The 20,721-nt window shown below is 38.6% G+C and overlaps 1 protein-coding gene across 1 annotated transcript in view; it reads right to left on the bottom strand.

The window, feature by feature from the left end:
* NALCN (sodium leak channel, non-selective) overlaps positions 1–20,721 on the bottom strand; it is a 2,672,759-nt gene that overhangs the window by 1,203,434 nt on the left and 1,448,604 nt on the right. Inside the window, exon 12 of the mRNA XM_086934370.1 lies at positions 14,260–14,451. Coding sequence (XP_086790496.1) covers positions 14,260–14,451 — 192 coding nt within the window. The remainder of the gene's footprint in view (positions 1–14,259; positions 14,452–20,721) is intronic.

Raw genomic sequence — 20,721 nt, 5'->3', positions numbered from 1 at the left:
CTATGATTCAAGCTATACTTAAAATATATCCACACACTGCAATACAAGAGTGTTATTATCACTACACTACAGTATATGGAGACACTTACAAAAATCTACTTTAAGCATAGAATATTCTACAAACAGTAACTTTGCTTACCAGATTAAAAAACTTAATAGCACTGGCATATGTCCCAACAACAGAAGTGGCTAATTATTACAATGTATTACTTGACAGCCCTTTCTACCGCAGTAATGAGAAAAAATTAACTCCTTTCTTAGACTATTCTGAAGACACCTGAGTAGGAAGATTACATAGTTCTGGTCACCGTAGACAACCTAAGTTCCAAATTCCATGGTGGAATGTGAACGCTAGTACTAAAGCAAAAAAAGCAAAACCAACAACGCGGTAGACGGATGGCATAATGCCTTCCAAGCCACAATAGGAAGAACACAACCAACACTTCATAAACTAATCCAATGCATCAAAAAAGAGCAAAGCTACCAAGAACTAAGAATCGAGCAATCTCCATCAAAAAAAGGGCCAAAACTAAGTAAACAAACATTAAATATGTACGAATACCTACAACAAAAAACAAGAATGTACCCAAGTATACAAGGTCTAGAATACTTAGACCTAATTGAAAAATCTATCCTTTAACAAAATACAAATAGCAAACCATCAAACAATAAATAACATAGACCATTTTTTGTTACATTAGTTAAATTATGTCATGTAAAATGAAATGTAAATTATTATCACACGACATAATATAACTAATTAAAATACAAATTCTCCAATCAACATAAACCACCCCAAAAATTAAATAAATAATAACTTACGGTTCTGCAGCTGTAGAATGTGTTTGAAATAGATGGTTTCAAAACGAATCCAACCAAGAGCAATCCACATCATAAAATTAAACCCCACAAAATGCAAAAAATACAACTGGATAAAAAGAGTCCAACGTAGAAGTCCTCAGGATAACGGAGCCATAAAAAACCCGAAAATAAATCACGATAAAAAACGCTGTATGTAAAAAAAAAACGAGATCAAATCCATCTGGTCACCAAAACGGACACCTGTAAATAAAGTACAAACAAAACCCACCCGCAATAAATACAAAACTCACAAAGCCAAGAAATAACATATAAAAGGTACTAAAATACATAAAGTAATACTTTAATACAAAACATTAACATTACATCCATATTCGATAGTAAACTAGGTACACTATCACTAACGTTCTTAAATAACACGTACTTTTCACATAAACAGTTAAATAAGACATATAGCAACACATAAACACTAAAACTAGCTAAATTATTTCTTAAAATTAACTTAAAAGTAATGAAAATTAAACTTACATTAACAAACACGAAGCAGCTCCCAACCGCGAGGTTCCGTCTTCAGAAATGACCCAAACAACGATGTAAATAGACTAAAAAGTGAACAACACAAAACAAAATGGCAGCATAATAAAAACAAAAATAGGACTTAATCCCCATAATAATGAATGAAAAAAATTGTAAAAAATTGCTAATTATTTTTGTTAAATTGTTATAATTTTCTAAATGTTTACAATAAACATATGAATAATGTAAAATATACATTAATTTTTTAATATCAAAATATATTTAAAAAAATTATTCTATATCAAAAAGATGTTTATTAAGTAAAACAAAATTTTCTTTATAATATAAAAATGTGAACAATTCTATGCATATACTTTTGGAAATGCCAATTATATGTAAATTAATTAACATATTACATTTTATTTTAAATTATTAAAATTTAATATGCTAATTAATAAAGAAGTACAATGTATATGTTACAAATACTGCAATGTTAAATTTGAATAAATATAAAAAAATATATAAATATGTTTAAATGTTTCCATCTACAAACAAATCTAACAATAAAAACTGTTTTTTTCACAAGACTATATTACTATTGTACTTTATAAATTTATAAACTTGTGATATACATTTTAAAATGTTATAAAAATGTATAATTGTTTTTTATAAAAATGTTATTAAATATAATGTGAAATATTTCTATAAATGTAATAATATTTACAAATATTATTAAAAAAAAATTGTGTTTAATATTTTTTTTTAAATACATTAACAATTTATTATTCTAACTCCAAATGCAACATAACTCAGGGAAAGTGCTGGACAGTAAACCATATTAATTTACTATTCTAACTCCAATCCAACATAACTCAGGGAAAGTGCTGGACAGTAAACCATAATAATGTACTATTGTAACTTCTAATGCAACATAACTCAGGGAAAGTGCTGGACAGTAAACCAAAATATTTTACTATTCTAACTCCAAATGCAACATAACTCAGGGAAAGTGCTGGATAGTAAACCATAATAATTTACTATTCTAACTCCAATCCAACATCACTCAGGAAAAGTGCTGGACATTAAACCATATAAATTTACTATTCTAACTCCAAATCCAACATAACTCAGGGAAAGTGCTGGACAGTAAACCCTAATAATTTACTATTCAAACTCCAAATCCAACATAACTCAGGGAAAGTGCTGGAAAGTAAACCAAAATAATGTATTATTCTAACTCCAATCAAACATAACTCGGGGAAAGTGCTGGACAGTAAACCATAATAATTTTGTATTCCAACTCCAATTCCAACATAACTCAGAGAAAGTGCTGAATAGTAAACCATCGTAATTTACTATTCTAACTCCAATCCAACATAACTCAGGGAAAGTGCTGGACTGTAAATCATAATAATTTAGTATTCTAACTCCAAATCCAACATAACTCAGGGAAAATGCTGGACAGTAAACCATAATAATTTACTATTCTAACTCCAATCCTACATAACTCAGGGAAAGAGCTGGACAGTAAACCATATTAATTTATTATTGTAACTCCAATTCCAACATTACTCAGGGAAAGTGCTTGACAGTGAACCATCATAATTTACTATTCTAACTCCAATTAAACATAACTCAGGGAAAGTGCTGGACAGTAAAGCATAATAATTTATTAATCTTACTCACCCTTCCCCCTATAAACCCAACTAACAACTCCTACAACATTTTCATATTTTTTAAGCATCAAATTTCAAATCATATAACATTTTTTATAGTTTCTAATTTTAAATTTCGAAAAACAGTTTAATTTTTCCCCCAAAAAAATGTTTAAAAAAATGTACACACATTTTTACAATTACTACCCACCCTTATCCATTATAAACGAAATTACCCACTAATAAAACATTCACGCACTTAATTTTAAAATACATTTTGCATTTATCAATTAATTTCGATTTTGAAATTAGAATTTTCAAATTTTATTTTTTTTATGAAAATATAACATTTTAATACCAATTAACACACAGTATTTTTAATTAGTTCCCAACTTTAGCACCTATATAACCAACAACCCACTAATAAAACAATCACACACCTAATTTAATGTAAATTATTAAAAAATCCTAATTTCAAATTTCAAATGTCAAATTTCGATTTTTTTAAATTTTTTAATTTATAATAAATAATCAAACAATTTTTAAATTACTACTCACCCTTATCCCCTATATAACAAACAACCCGCTACTAAAACTTTCACATACTTAATTTAAATACATTTTTTAATATATCTAAATTAATTTCACATTTCATTTTCAAATTTCTAAATTCATTTATTTTTTTCGTTAGATTTTTAAATTAAACAAAAAATGTTAAACAACATTTTTAAATTACTACCACCCTTCTCCCCTATAAAACCAATAACCCGCTCCTAAAAAATTTACACAAATTTTATAAAATATATTAAATTTTTTTTAATAATAATCACATAAAACATTAAATTACAATAAAATGTACATAATAAATACAGATTAATAAATAAATATAACACAACAAATTATGATATCGGTATTATATAAATCGATATTTCTCTCATCTATATTCTATACAACGATATTTTTCAATGTCGATATTTCTGCTATTCTAAAAAAACGATATTTACAACATCGATATTTAATTTGTCGATATTTAACACAGTCGATATTCTTACCTCGATATTTCTGCTTGTCGATATTTTCATGTCGATATTCCTGCTGTACACCCTGGTGCTCCATTCTTTATTACTTTATAAGTGTCTAATAGACTATTTTTCACTATTAGTATGTTAAAATATGGACAGAAAACAAGGAGATTGCAGTCAAGGGTAAGACAACTGTCCTGTGTTCTTTGCACTGATTTGGACAACTTTGAGGCCAGGCAGGGGTTACTTTGTAATAAAATAGGCGCAGAAGGCCATCATGTTTCCTAGTAGGCCATGGCCCACTTCTTCAGCTGGTGCCACTCATTTCCCTCACTGTCCCAGCCCCCTTCATGGGTGGGCAATGTCTCAAGCTCAGTTGCAGCAATGAGCTCAGTGGGAGAGTCTGCTTTCCTCATAGGAAGTTCTGAGTGTTCTCCCACACAATTTGTTTAAAGAAAATAGTGTATTTAACATCGAAGTTTTCATTTGATTTGCTGAAATGCTACAAAATCTGAATAGGCTCTTGTGCAATATTCAGTACCTTCATGGTCTAGTTTGAGCGAGGCCGATTTCATGGTGCTTTGTTCAACATTTTCAAATAAAAGATTAAAACTGTTAAAGCAGGCGTCCCTCCCCCCCCCCCGGAGACTTGTGTTGTAGACTCTTCTCTCATCTTGTGGTCGTCTCCTCCCTTCTCGGAGATGTTACGACCCCGCGGCAAGAAACTTCGGGACTGTTCAGCTAGGAGAGGGAGACTTTCGGTGCCTGAAGCTCTCGTGGGCTTACTAGCTACAAGTGGTAACGGATTGACTCTCGATGACTTCCTTCTCCGCTATGACTCGTTTGTGTGCTTTTGGGTCTCGCTGGGGAGGGTTCGTGTGCTGGTTCGAAAGGGTCAAGGTTGAGATCAATTTAATCGGGACGGTTTGGAATGGCTATTATGGACGCTCGATCTGCAATTGTTTGATTTAAGAGGCTGGCCGGTGTATCACGGTGCCCTCTAATTTCTTTTATAATGGTCGCTTTATATCTGTCTTGTTGCGATAGGGGGTATCTGTTTCTGGCGGGGGGACTAAGGGCCTGGGAGCACCTTCCAAAATGCCCTCCTCCATTCTTCTTTTTCCTTCCTTTAGGGTTTTAGTTACTTGGGGCGACAGGCACGCTGCTAGTGGGGTTAGGCTATAGCCATTGGCAGGGGTGCAGGGGGGGAGTTGGAGTTTTTTTTATTTTGCCCTTTTTATTTTCTATGGCCTTTTTCTCCTTTCCCTTTCTTTCTTTAGGATCAGTATGGTTTGTGATTTATTCTGATTTCACTGTGTTCTGGAATTCAGTGCCCATGATTCTTACGTTAGTCGGACTTCCGGGTGGGCAGGCCCTGAGAACTGGCGCTCACGAAAATGTATATCATATTGCTGTTTACTCTGATTCATAAGTATTGGCACCAGGGTCCCATATATGGCTGTTTCTAGATGGATATCCTGTTTTTGAGCCTGTCCCCTGTATCCTCCTGTTTGATTGTATGGCACCTGATCCGTTTATTCAATAATATAAAATAAAACCTTTATTATATCCTGTGACCTATTCACGCGTTCTAATACAAGTTCTATCCTGAATCACTGTCGGACCTCAGGGTTGTCGGCTGATGAGCTGTGTTGTACCGCGATATAATGGGTTCTACATATGTATAGCGACTGGCCCCAGCTGTTGTAGGCCCATACTTGTATTTTATGAATGCTCCAATAAAGGTTTTTCAAAAAAAAATGTTAAAGCAGGTTCTGATTATCAAAAAGGAGAACAGTGAGGCTTGGCAATCGGGAACAGTTTAAGTTTATTTAAGCAATAGTGGTTGGGAATAGCAGCCACATCTCTTGCAGTTGGATTCTGGAATTCAATTAGCATAAGGTGCACAGCATGCTTTATATTGTACAGGGTGTACAATAAAGTCAAATTTGTTTCCCTTTGAGCAGGAAGCACTGATGTAGTGGGTCATAAATTGTGTGTTTAGAAGCTTGATCCCATTATGATAGAAGGGGACATAAATACCAACCGGAAGTCACATTCTGAGGTGGTCCAGGAGGCTGGGTGTGTCATATGTGTTATCTAGGGTGACACATACTACTATAGATTGTTTGGGCTTTATTTGATTAATGCAACTGCTCTGACATCGTGTCCTTGGGCTGAATGCAGGTACTCTGCTGTGCATTTATTTGTGTTTATGAGTGTGTGCATCTGACTCATTTCTTTAGGTATTACATCTATTACATCTTGGGGCCGAATGTGATTTACTATTGCAATCTTCCAGGTGTGTTTGGGACTTATTCCATATCTGGTATCTCCATCATGGGAAGCACTGTTGGTGAACAGAGGACAGATGTGTTTTGTTGGTCTGATAAAGGGTCACTGAAACTGTAAGAAGTGTTTTATGGTGAATTTGGGTAGTGCAGGCAACAGTTGTTCTGTGATGTGCTTAACTCCTAAGAGCAGGACCTATCCATAAATTGATCTGATACTAACAAAACCAAAACTGAGATAACACACTCTGAACAATTAATTGAGCAAAATCATATAACATACTTCTAGGAAACTCTAGAGGTTTATTCTTGTAGCACAACCCATTCCTGTTTGTCCTTCTAGTTCTTTGGACTCTGTGATCTACCATCACACTTTGTCTTCCATTCTGTAAACCCAGAACTGTCCCTTGTCATGTCCTCAGACCACTGCCTCTCTTTCTGAAGGACATACACCCCAAAACAAAGTCCACCATTATATTTTCTAACACATTGGTATAAGCATGCACAGAGCCTTTTTTACCCAAAAGAAAGAAATACCAGAGTCAGAGCCTGAAAGCATTTTTTAACTGTTCAATGCTTCTGGTCTATGATGTTTGTGGTGAGATTGAGATCAGACTACCATGAAGTAATGTGAATTGAAGGGGGGGGGGGGGGCAACTAATAGTGACCATGACTTTGTTAATCATCTCACAATCACATATTCAAAGTTTTGGGCACAAGGATATCAGGTGATTTAGCAAGAATAGCCTAATTATTTGGTGTAGTGTTAAAGCCGGGACCACAAACCATCTGTCAAGGCATCAGGGAGAATTTAGCCACTGGACCACATCTCCTTCTCGTATGTAAAGTACTGAGAGACAACGAGTCCCAGTTTGTGAAACATCTCTCTCAAATTACATGGGCAAAATGTGCATTGCAATTTTAAACTACAACATGAATGTAAAAAATGGCTTCCATGCTGTTTGTTTCCAGAAGCTCTCTGAATTATATAACCCCACATTTAATTTGCGATTTCCATTAACATTTTTGATTTTTGAAATTATTTTATGGAAAGATGAAAGCCCATGTATCGTGTTCCCATTGTCAATATTGTATTACTAAATTTATGTATACAATACGTAATTGAAAGTGTAGTGATATTTGTGTGTACCTCCTCTGAATTCTGTGTGGTACATCGTGTAAAGCTGCCTTTAGATTACATACCACCTTACACATAGAGATACGCCCCAAAAAAGAATTTCTGTCACATGGAGACAGCTGCAAACTTCAGAGGTGAGTTGTGATCACAATAACACCGGTTTATCCGGCACGGGGAGTACTGCACATATTTGTATATCGCTGCCCACACCAAATGTGCCCCTTAGGTACTTCTGTATAGTTGAGTAAAAGGCCAAATAGTCCAATAAAAACAAAAAACAGAAAGTGATATAACATTAATGAACAAATTGCAGGCAAGAGCAGACCTGCACATCTATAAAGTACAGTTGACAAAATGTGCAATAAGTGAAGTTGCACTCAGCTGAAACATCCAGTCTTATAATAGGGCATGTGCTCTGAGAACTATTCCAGTCAAATCAATGAGCAAAATCATGAGGCACACACAACTGAGCGTTGACATCGATTGCGCTTAACATTAAATGCAACTACTTATAGAATGAAAATTCATGTACAGAATAAATAAGCATCAATAAACAAATAATATGGTCATTTCTATCAGCTTTTATTTTCCATCCTCATGCCAGCAGCATCACAGTCAGGCAACGTGTGAGCATGGGCCCAAGGAATGCACCTAAAAATACACCGGGGACCTAGTCACAAAGTGTATTTTGTGGTATGTTTGGTACTACTCATGTACTACAAAATGCCATTCACTAACCTACTACAGCGGGTGTCTCTGCCACTATATTTTATCAACGGAGATCTCTGCATGACTGTGGAGCTCTGGACACATGTACACCGACTTTTTAGTAGTAAATGAGGGCGGGATGGGGAAGTGACAGGAAAATGGGGAATACTTACCATAAATTGGGAGTGTTTTAGGAAGGAGTATGGAAGGGTCACAGGATGGCTAATGCAGGGTTTAGCAAGGGATAAACACCTACCCATCAAAGAGTAAGCTAATTGCTATTCACAAATTGCACTTCTATATTTACAACAGTCAAAAAAGATCCAGAAAAGTCATAACTGTACTTAGGGGCTCATTACAATGGTGTAACGATCGCCATCCGCGAGCCGGCGGTGGTGACCGTTACACCATCGTAATGTGAAATACCCCCTGCCATATTACGATGGTGGTGGGTATCGCGACGAACGGGAAGTCCGTCTGCCGCTTTTCCGCTGGCAGGCAATCATAACTGCCGGCAGGCAATCGTTAGGATTGCCTGCCGGGTGGAGCAGCGGCTCTTATATGGTGGCGTTGCCTAGCAGGCACCGCCAGCCATATTAGGATGTTGATTGTTAAAGGCCTTTTCATGGCAGCGATTTATTTTATAAATTACCAATTGAGGCCAGGTGTAGCAAAGACAGTGCTAGGAATCAAAAGGGGCAAGCCCAGCGTTGCACCTGTGATCTCCTGGAAATCCCTGAATTACACAGCTGAACTGTCACACCTCACTTGACCTCTAACACAAGGCTACGTACTTATTCCTACCTGTCTGTCAGCTCTTGTCCCTGTTTTAGTATTGATGTTTCCCTTGCAGTGTTATTGACATTCCTTCATACACTATTGTAAGGTAGCTCACTTCTAAAATGTATGGGGCCACTGAGAAAATCAAATGTTTCTCTTTACGCCAACTTTTAAATGAGGCTTTTAAACTCTAAATAAATATGCAATTCTCTAACTTTATATCAAAGAACTTAAAGCGATTTAGTGTCCCCTCCTCAACACTGACAGCATGCATATATCAAAAAGCTGAGTGATATTGGCAATTCACTGTATCCTTTTCTACCTCTAACTATAAATATGAATAATTCTACACAAGTATGTGTGATGTAAAAGTGAGCAGTGTACTGTCTAGTGATGTCTTAATGATATTGGGTCACAACTCTTACCATCGCATGCCTTTTTCTTCAAACTCTACCAGCTGGACCTGTCACACAATATTGCTGTTAGTAGAGCATCTCAGGTTTCAGATGCTCCAGCTGCTAGAAAATGCTCACTGCACCCTGAGACTAGGTTTGCTCTTGTGCAAATCCCAAAAAAGAAATAAAAGAAATAAAATATTATCAATTAAATATTGTGTGCTTTCAAATAAGATGTTTAGCATGCAAAGTTGATCCCACAAGCAGTGTAGAAATGTCATGAAACTGCGGAAGCTATTTGTTCCTCATAATATGTTCTTAGGCATGCATTGTAAAATAACTTACCACTTTCTGGGTTGGTCTTTAATAGGTCTGGGTTTTGAAAGCACAGCTATCAAGTGGACTTTTTGCTTAGAACATACAAAGTAGGGGTTTTGGGTTTGACCATTTAAACCTCCGACCTTTTTCGAAGTCTCTTTCAACCATCTGAATGAAAGTTTGTCTTTCACTGCTCTGCCCAGTGGAATATTCATCTCTCTCCTAACGCTATTGACTGTTTTGGTGTGTCTTCCACTCAACTGTTAGTATTAACCTGCACGAGGGACTGCTTTACTAGTGTAGCCCTTTTTGTTTGCCCTTCTTGGCATCCTCTTGTGTGTTTTGCTTTGATGTGCTAACACTCCATGAATTAGCATAATACTTCCAGATCTGATGACTTTGCCAGCACTGGTTTTCAGATACATCTAATCTTTAGAAACCTGTTTCCTAAAAATCTAGGCAAATCAATGTACCATAGAATTATACATAGCTACACCTTACATACGCTTACAAATGTATTTTTGGATCTACAATATCCCAAGGAACACGTTCAAAAGTCTACAAATGCAGTAGATTTGCATATGTGCTCTTGACTTGCCTTGTCCTAATGTTACTGATTATCAGTAGCCAGTTATAGCGATAGTGGATAGATGCATTGACAATACTTTTCTCCATAAGTAAACCATTTTACATGTGGAGACATAATTCTTTTAATCCCCTCAAACGCCTGAGCATTTGAATCACTTCTCAAGCCTAATTTGCACTTGTTTGATTTTCACTTCAGTGCAAACAAAGAGGGCCCGATTCACAGAATGAACTTAAGACTCAATCCTAAACTTACTACTGTTTTGGTATTCACAGATTGCACTTACTACTTTTGGTATTCACAGAATGAATTTACTACTTTTGGCATTCACAGATTGCACTTACTTTTTCTCAATTTAGTAGTAGTAATACTACTACTTAATTGAGAAAAATCCTAATTTTAAGACTTTCAGTATTCACAGAAGGCATTTAGGAGTCCTTAAATTAGGAGTCCTAACTTTACTACTACTAAATTGAGAAAAATCCTAATTTTAAGACTTTCTGTATTCACAGAAGGCATTTAGGAGTCCTAAAGTTAGTAGTCCTAACTTTACTACTACTAAATTAGAAAAAAATCCTAATTTTAGGACTTTAGGTATTCACAGAAGGCATTTAGGAGTCCTAAAGTTAGGAGTCCTAACTTCTGTGAATACCAAAATGAGTAAGTTCATTCTGTGAATACCAAAAGTAGTAAGTGCAATCTGTGAATACCAAAACAGTAGTAAGTTTAGGATTGAGTCTTAAGTTCATTCTGTGAATCGGGCCCTTAAATACCAAATTAAATAGATATAATCAGATCTTGGAACTTTTGACCAGATTAGCATTAATGCTTAAAGGAGGAGATTCCTGGAGTAGCATCTTTGTTACACAAGGTATATTTCAATGTATTCTTGGTCACATAAATGACAACAAGGAAACACACATTATGTAAATTAATTTGGCAAACAATGAAACTGATACAACGAAGATGTAAGAATGCAAATTAATAGTCAAGTCGGAAAGAATTTATAAAGGTATGTGTCAATCCAAACTTAATTTGGGGTTAAGATACAAACAAGAAGTGGCTCTATTGGTCAATGATCAAAATGGAAAATCACGAATTATCTGTTTTTGAGAACTGATGTAATTGCAATTTATCTTCGGGTAGTTTTAGGCAGTCATATGATCAATCAATCAATCAATCAGTGACATTTATAAAGCGCACTACATACCCGTAGGGTCTCAAGGTGCTGGGGGTGGGGGGGGGTGCCGCTACTGCTCGAACAGCCAGGTCTTCAGCTTCTTCCTGAAGGAGAGGTGGTCTTGGGTCAGGCGCAGGTCGGTCGGGAGGGAGTTCCAGGTCCTGGCGGCCAGGTAGGAGAAGGACCTTCCTCCTGTAGTCGCTCTTCGGATGCGGGGGACGGCGGCGAGGGCGTCGTTGGCTGATCGGAGGTGGCGTTTGGGAGCGTAGAAGTTGATTCGGCTGTTGAGGTAGCTCGGTCCTTGGTCGTGTAGGGCTTTGTGTGCGTGGGTGAGGAGGCGGAAGGTGATTCTTTTGTTGACGGGGAGCCAGTGAAGGTCTCTCAGATGTCCGGAGATGTGGCTGGTTCGTGGGATGTCGAGGATGAGTCTGGCTGAGGCGTTCTGGATCCGCTGGAGTCTCTTCTGGAGCTTGGCGGTGGTACCGGCGTAGAGGGCGTTGCCGTAGTCCAGTCGGCTGGTGACGAGGGCCTGGGTGACGGTCTTCCTGGTCTCGGTGGGGATCCACCAGAAGATCTTCCGTAGCATGCGTAGGATGTTGAAGCATGCCGAGGAAACGTTGTTGACTTGCCTGGTCATGGAGAGGGAGGAGTCCAGGATGAAGCCCAGGTTGCGTGCATGGTCTGTCGGTTTGGGTGCGGTGCCCAGGGCGGGAGGCCACCAGGAGTCGTCCCAGGCGGAGGGTGAGGAGCCCAGGATGAGGACCTCCGTCTTGTCCGAGTTCAGTTTCAGGCGGCTGGTCGTCATCCACTCGGCTACCTCTTTCATCCCTTCGTGCAGGTTGGCTCTGGCGGCGGCGGGGTCGTTGGTCAGGGAGAGGATCAGCTGGGTGTCGTCGGCGTAGGAGATTATGTTGAGGTTGTGTTGGCGTGCGATGGCCGCGAGGGGGCTCATGTAGACGTTGAAGAGGGTGGGGCTCAGAGAAGATCCTTGAGGGACGCCGCAGATGACTTCGGTGGCTTCTGACTTGTACGGTGGTAGGCGGACTCTCTGTGTTCTTCCGTCGAGGAAGGAGATGACCCATTCCAGCGCCTTGTCCTGGATTCCGACGTTGCTGAGGCGCTGTACTAGGGTGCGGTGGCAGACAGTGTCGAATGCCGCGGAGAGGTCTAGGAGGATGAGGGCCGCTGTTTCTCCGTTGTCCATCAGGGCTCGGATGTCATCGGTGGCGGCGATGAGGGCGGTCTCGGTGCTGTGATTGGCTCGGAAGCCGGACTGTGAGGGGTCGAGGGATCCATTCGATTGTCAGAAGATAGGTCCCTTTTAGAGTGATGTATTGGAACATACTGAACTGGTCTTGAGGGCTAAGGTGAGTAACTCCCATATCAGATGTATAACTCTACTTTCCTATTAAAAGCATGTTTACAGATGACTGATGATTGTGGGTTATTAGAATCTTAATAATAGTTAATAATAGTTAAGAAGCATATTTAGAGAGAGTGAAAGTTAGCCTTAGAACTTTTGATCGATAATTTGTGTTAGCAATGCCCTTGCTTCCAAGACAAGAGAGAATATATTGTAAGAAATTGGAAATGGGAGTAAAATATGATGAAGTTTGCTATCATTTCAATGAAGTTTTGATCACAGTTGGTTATCGGGCGCTTTCTGTACCCTCAACGTGTTCTGCTGACCATGTTGTTTGGTTTTACATTGTGAAGTCTGGGTATTATTTTTTAATAATTTTGATAATTCCTCTTTAAATTTATCTAAATACAGATGGATGGCCTCATTCTGTTTTTTTTTTGCCGTAGGGCAGTGAAGCAGGCCTTGCTGCTCTGCCCTGTGGCAAAGGAAAAGGGCAGAAATGCACTGTGTCTGTTAGATACAGCTCATTCCTGTCCTTTTCCCTTGCGCCGCCACAACGGCTGCAGTGTCTCAACACAGGCACCTTTGAACCATGCTGCAAGGGTGCCTGCGTTGCGGGGATGATTATTTTTGTGCAGGAATGGACTCCTTCATGCACAAAAACAATCACAAGATGCTTTTTCTACGTGTGCTGCAGGATGCAGCACACACATAAAGAGGAAACACAAGGAGAAATGAAGAGATTTGACTTACAATTTCTAGTAAATATGCTGCAGAGTCTAAAGGCAATGCATGTTGCTGGGAATGCCCCCAGTAACACCTATGGAATCCCCTTTTCAAGCAGTTTTCTGCACGAAAGGGGCACATATTTATAAGGCTATGAAAAGCCATGTAACATGGCTTTATGTGGCCTTATAAAAATGCCTGTGGCACATTGCTCCACCGGAATGTCAAAAAAGTGACATAGAAATATGTGTAATTGTGATATGCCATCTTAATTTATTATAGTTTATTGAAGTGAGATGTACTTATGTAAAACGATATTTTAAGTCTTAACTAACTACACATGGTGAATATATTTCTGTATTGAAGAGACATTGCTTTAAACCACACAAAAAATGCACGTAAAAAAGTGAATGTCTGCAACTTCTGGTTTCAGGTGTTTCCAACATTCCCAATGTATCTTATGATTCTCACCCCTCATCCTCATAAGCGCATACACTCTGGCCACCACCTAAATTACTTTTTTATGGTTTAGCTAAAAATATATTTTAAATATTCACAGATCTTGAACCTGTGAAGCAGGATATGAGATGTGCAGGCATACATTACACATTTTGAACTTCTGACTTTAATTGATTTGGAGCCTATAGAGCTTTCAACAGGGCTATGTGGGTAACAGAATTTGGTAATTTCATGAAGACCAAATCAATGCTTGTTTGATGAATAAAGTGTGATATAGTAAGAGCTCTGCAGCTTTGTACGTACCCTTGGGAATGTTGTGAATCTGTCTAGTTCTTCCACAAAGCAAAACATCTGTAGGCTAATTGCTGACATAACAATCAGAAGGCTTGCAGTAAACACAACCAAACTTCCAAGCTTTTTTCCTGGTCCAAAGATTTTGTAGACAAAGTCTTCTAGAGCAGGTGAAATCTTAATCAGTCGAACTACTCGAAGAACCTGAAACAAGAGGGAACAGTCAATGTAAAGAAGGCTGAACCTGGTGATTGTGCATGTTTCTTCCTTCAATTATAATAAATACAAAAGCAACTGACTAGGTGTATTATAAGAATTACCCTTGCGAAAGCATAGTCAATTTTCTTAGTTTACCATTCCATGGACTCTAATAAAACCTAGAAAATGAAATATTTGTTCTTGGTCTTGAATCCTATAAATTACCTTTTCATAGGATGCTGTCTGTATCATCGCAACCATCCAGCAGGTGTGGACCCCCTTTCTTTGCGATTCCTGAAATTCGAATTCTCTTTTCTTTCCCTCCCTATATATAGCTTTTTTCCCTTCTCCTTTTTCCCCTTTCCCTCCTTTTTTCCTCTTCCTTGATATATTACAGGTGTATATAATTTGTCACATACTGATTTATATTTATTATATTGTTTTGTAACCTATTAAATTGCCTATCTTTGGACTCCAATAAAAAATTATGACACATAAAAAACCTAGAAAATGAGCCCACCTTCCTCCAGTTCAATAGTGAAAGACAGGCTATAAGTGTATTCATGCATGTAGCACATGTAGGAAACCTAAGTATTAAGCAATTGAGTGTTATACAAAAAAATAATTTACAATATGGAAAGGCAGAGTGTCATGCACACCAAGGGTAGAGTGGGGAAGGGGAAGGGGAGAGAGAGGGTGTCATATGGAGGAGTAATTGGTAGGGTCTGGAGTGTGGCATATGATATAGGACTTGTTGGCAGAGTGTAGCAGAGGTTGATGGGGTGTAAGAGTAAAATGGCTCACAAAGGGAGGTGCTCTTCAGAGACTACAGAAGCAGGGAGGTTTATAATTGGGAAGCAATGTGGGGAAGGACTCCTCACGCCCATGCATCCAAGTGCTACTGCACCTGCTGCACTGATGATAGCTATGCATGTGCACTATCCTAAATAGTGAGCATCTATGATCAATGCTTGTCTGCTCTCAGCATGAAAATTGGTAAGGTGCAGCTACACAGTGAGTGCACCCATGCCTAGTAACTCAACATTGAGGTCCATTGTGAATATATTCTTATAATAACGCCTTATTGCCTCTCCTTCTTTGTGGGAGCCCACAATGGTCGATCTGAAAAAAGAAAGTGATAAGGATTGCATTTTTAGATTACCCTTGCGTTGGTCTAAAAAAGTGTGCACCATGGAAATTCCCTGACTTTAGGTGTATGTTCTTCTGACCGAGTTGCTGTAGTCTAAATCCTAAAATGGAGGTGACAGGATTTCTATTAGGTTGCCACTGGAACCCCCCTAAACCTTACATTAATAGACAGCAAGATCTGGGTGGCTGTGGACTACCTGTTTGCCAGCATAATTCTGGCTCTGAAGGCATTAAAAGGCTCTTTCAACAATATGTCCACACAAAACAACTACGATCGGCCAGTAAAAACTGGCTGGTAGTTCCCAGGTTCAGGAGAGCCTGGTGGGGGAGAGCCTTTTCTGTTGCTGCATCCAAGCTTTGGAATACTCTTCCGCTACCAATTTCTGGACAGGACTCTCACTCCCTGTTCCGTAAGGCCCTGAAAACTTGGCTCTTCCCTATTTAATCGCAAAGGTTCCCCGCTGTGATTCCTGCAACCTCTGGCTCTATCAGCAGCGCTTACCGCCCTTGGCAAAGTTTGCGCTTTATAAGACTAATAATCATTCATTCATATGCTCACTTATCCATTATGTGCATTGGCCTTGTTTGGTTTTGTTATACAGGGACTACTACTGATGTGACAAAAAGTACTCAGGGTAATACACATATATGGTTAGGTGCCAAAAAGGGCAAATAACTATCATATATATGTAGAGAAGTGTCAAAAAAGACACAGGACTATGCACATATGTATATATCAATGAGTGCCAAAAAGGACAAGGCATATATATAGATGAGTGCCAACAAAACACAGGCCAATTCACATACATGAATAAGTGCCAAAAAGAACAGAGGTTCCAGGACACACTATAAATATAGATGGATAATTCATTATATGTGACATAAAGGTAGTTCAAAGCTCGTCAGACTGTCACACCTTGCTGACTGCAATGCACCAGTGACAGGTTGAGAGCTTCAAATGAGGGAGGGTCCACCACTGTAAATGGCCTACATCTGATGCAACAAGTGTAATAGTACACCCCCCATTTAAATCAAATGTATATGGCTTAGTTCTCCACTGAAAATCAGGAGAGTGGCTGAGTCTGTTGTAATGCTGAATTCAGCTTTTTAGAGACCCATCCACCGGTCACCAACCAGACTCCAAGGCTGTAATAGGGCTGTTGTGGGTTTGCTCGTGTCTAGGCCACCCTGATTGGTTGTGAAAACCCCTGATCAGTCAATATCTATATTAATTTGGTACCATTGCATTGTTGCAGTGTGTGATCACTATGTGTTCGGTGGCTCCATTTTGTTTCTATGAACATAGCTCATTCTTTGTTCCTGAACACAGGCTAGTGTTCTGCCTTTTGCCTGGCAATGCGTTTTGCTGAATATGTGTAATACTTATAAGAATAAAACAGTTATTTATTTTACCTGCACTGGCTTTGCTGGTGTTTATAGCTTTGATCAGAAAGAGCATTCAGAGTGCTGCTCAGGGCTGTGGGTTTGAAACACCCCCGCATATGTAATTAATTGAATCAAAAGAAGTAACCACTCCAACCAATTCACATACATCTTGGTATTTAATTCCTTTGATTATGAGCATAGCAACAATTAGGTGCAAAATGTAATCAGGTAAAAATAACAAATTAACAGTGACAATGTTACAGCTAAATTATTCTGCATTTTACCTCTGTTCTCTAACATTGGCCGTTGGCTGGCACATATCATCAAAGGAATTACCACAAAAAGACACAATAATATTGCCTGTATTTAGCAATAAATATGTGGAAACTGTAAATATGTGAGCAAACCCTCTTCCTGCACATTTTATAGCTGCTAAACCTTAACACGAATTTCTAAACCAAGGGTTTAGGGGCTGATTACGAGTGCCCCTGATTGGGTACGGAGATTTCCTGCACATAACAATATCAAAAAACCTGGGTTCGGAGATTACCTGGCTTGGAAAATGGCGCCTATTACAATTTTATCCATGTAAATTGAGAGTTACATGTGGATTTTGCTGTTTGTCACAACAAAAATCGGAATGTACCTGTATTTATGGGGCATATGTCCCCATGTAAATTTCGGAATTACCTGTGAAGAAATGTTTTTTTTTTATTGAAGTCCAAAAATTGCAATATATTAAATACATTAAAACCAATACATCCATAAAAGGAATTACCTTTAGGCATACAATTTTTTTTCAAAAATTCATATATAATACACTAAGCACTAAGAATTCAGTGACAAATACACACAAAACATACAAAAAGTAGATTTTTAGCCAGATACATAAGGCAATGACCCCTCATATTCTCAGTCAAAATAGGTAACCCATATTTTTCCAAACTTCCTAAGACCCCCCACACGTAATGCATAAGTGCGTTCACTTCTAACCTCTTTCATTTTATGGGCCCATTCCATGACAGAAGGAATCAAATTGGTGCGCCACCTTTGCAATAAAAGTGATCTAGCAATTGCCATCACAATGTATACAAATGTAACCAGATAGTCAGGAAAGGAGAGGTCTGGATCAAAACCAACAACAATTAACAAAGCGCTCACTGATAATGGAATAACACATTGGATTTCCAAATAGCAAAAGATGTCCATCCAGAACTTCTGAATCCTAGGGCATTGTAACATAATATGCAACCAATTGGCTGAAGGATGATTAATACAGCGAAAGTAGTGCAGAGAGTGATTGGCATACATTTTACGGAAGAGAAAGTGGGGTTCGATAAAGTTGCCATTTACTGAAAAAAAGCATCCTACGCCAATTCTCACTTCTCAGCGTGCTAAAATTAAGATTAGTAATAGTTGACAACAAGATGGCCGAAAATTCTAGGTCTTCACAATTCATCCATTTTTTGATAGCCTTCTGCCCAATATCTAGGGCCATAACTGAGGCTAAGCGCTTTTTCCAAGCCCCAAGTTTCCTGCCAGATGGATCTTCTAAAAGTTAATTGGCTAGCTGATGTTGTTTGCTGATTTAAGAAACCTCTAGTTCAGCCAGGAATTTACGGAAGATGTTATATGACCCCAGAAGAATAACATCATTTACATTGAAACACGTCATTTCGGTCACAGTCAACCATCTTCCATTCCTCAGAAAATCTGAGACATTCCGAAATCCTACCGCATCCCACTTTAAGGTGAGTTCTGAGGAATGTGTAATCCCTGCTAGTGATAAAATGTCAGTTAGTTGAGTGGTTGAGTTTATAACAGGAATGGAGTATCTTTTATAAAGCGCCTGTCGTTTTTTAAAAAGCCAGTGAAGACACTTAAAACGAACCCGCTTAAGGGATCGGAAAGTTGACAATGGAGAATGGATTTGACTTTCCTTACACATTATTTCCATGAAACTATTAATAAAGAGATTTGACTGAGGTTGAGATTTGAATCTAGACAAAAACTGTGCAAAATAAGCATAGTAATAATCCCTGAGATTCAGAAGGGCTAGACCCCCTTGATCCTGTTCTTCATATAAAGTGCTAAGTGCAATACGTGATTATTTTCTTGCCCAAAGAAAAGCTGTAAACATAGACTCTACTTGGGTGAAAAAAGAACCTGATAAAATACAAGGGATAGTAAAAAACAAAAAATTAAACAGAGGAAGAACAGACATTTTAATCAGCGCAACCCGGCCCAAAATGGATAGCGGAAGAAAGTTCCAGCGTGAGAATAAGGCCTGAATTTCTCAAAGCGGTACAAAATTCAGATGATATAAATCCAAAACTTTTTCAGAGAAATATACCACAAGATAACTTTTAGGTTGGGTTTTAGCGCAAGCAAGGATATCGGGGTGCAGATCCAGGCTTGCCCCACCGCATTGTAAAATGTTGTTTTCCTTTTATTAATGCAATACCCACCTATGGCCTCAAAGTCCTCAAAGACCTGGAAGTCCTTAGCTTGAACCTCTATCTCAGGTTTGATAATGAGCATGATATCGTCCGCGTATAATTTAAAATTCGCCATTGATGGAATAGGGGGACGGATATCAGCACAGTTCCTTATAGCTATTGCCAGTGGTTCGATAAAGAAAGCAAACAAGAACGGTGATGAAGGGCACCCTTTTCTTGTGCCCTGTTTTACTCTGACCTGTCCGGCCACCGAGTTGTTGACAATTATATTGGCTTCAGCGTTCTTGTGTAAATTATAAATCAGGGCCGTGATCTTGGGGAAAATGCCAAAGTGATCTAAAATCATGAACAATGTTTCCCATACAACAAAGTCAAAAGCCTTCTTCGCGTCTAGTAGAAGGACTAACGCAGGAATCCTCCGGGTGTCGAAATAATCCAACGCCTCAGATAAATATTGAGTGTTGGAGGCTAGCTGCCTACCAGCGATAAAACCGTTCGGGTCCGAATGTATCAATTGCGCCCCGTGATGATTAAAAAAAAGTGTCAACAGTTTAGTGACGATTTTATAGTCAGAGTTTAACAACGTTATCGGGCGATAAGAGTTTGGATCCTCACTGTTCTTGCTTTTTTTCAGAAAGCTGACTATGTTACCTTGTCTGAAGGACTCCGGTATTTCCCCGCCCTCGAACATAGAGTGTTTATCAAACGAAGGAAGAAGACCGCCACTGAACTGAAAGGGACTTAAAAAAACTTCTGGCAGAAACCCATCCGGGCCACAGGCCTTACCGATTGGCAGCTTCTTTATGACCCCCCGCCAGCTCTTCTATAGTGAAGGGTCCTGCCATAGAGAGTTTCTCTACATCCGAGAGTATCGGCGGGCTATTTTTCAGCAAAAATCCTTCTAGCAAGGTAATATCCACAGTCTGATGTTGGCCATAGATGGACTCATAATGCTGTAGCACTATATCCCCAATTTTAACTGGGTCCTCTATACGTGAGGCGGTTGAAGGGCATTTCAACGCATTATTCTGATTTGCAGCAGCTTCCTCCATGGCCTGCCAAGCTAAAAACCGGCCCGTAAAATTGCTTTCCTCATATGTTTTCTGGCGATGTTGTCGATAGAATGCTTCACTTTGAGAGTAATAATTGGAGCTGAGTGCATGCTTAGCCTGCTCCAGTTGATGCTGATTAAACACAGAGGGGTTACTAAGATAAACCAAGTAAGACGCTTGGATCTTCTGCTCCAAAAGTCTCTTATCTTCCCTAACTTTTTTAGCAATTT

The sequence above is a fragment of the Lissotriton vulgaris genome, chromosome 8, assembly GCF_964263255.1.
Source record: "Lissotriton vulgaris chromosome 8, aLisVul1.2, whole genome shotgun sequence".
In the NCBI taxonomy this organism is placed as follows: domain Eukaryota; kingdom Metazoa; phylum Chordata; class Amphibia; order Caudata; family Salamandridae; genus Lissotriton; species Lissotriton vulgaris.
This window is presented reverse-complemented; position numbering and strand designations above follow the sequence as displayed.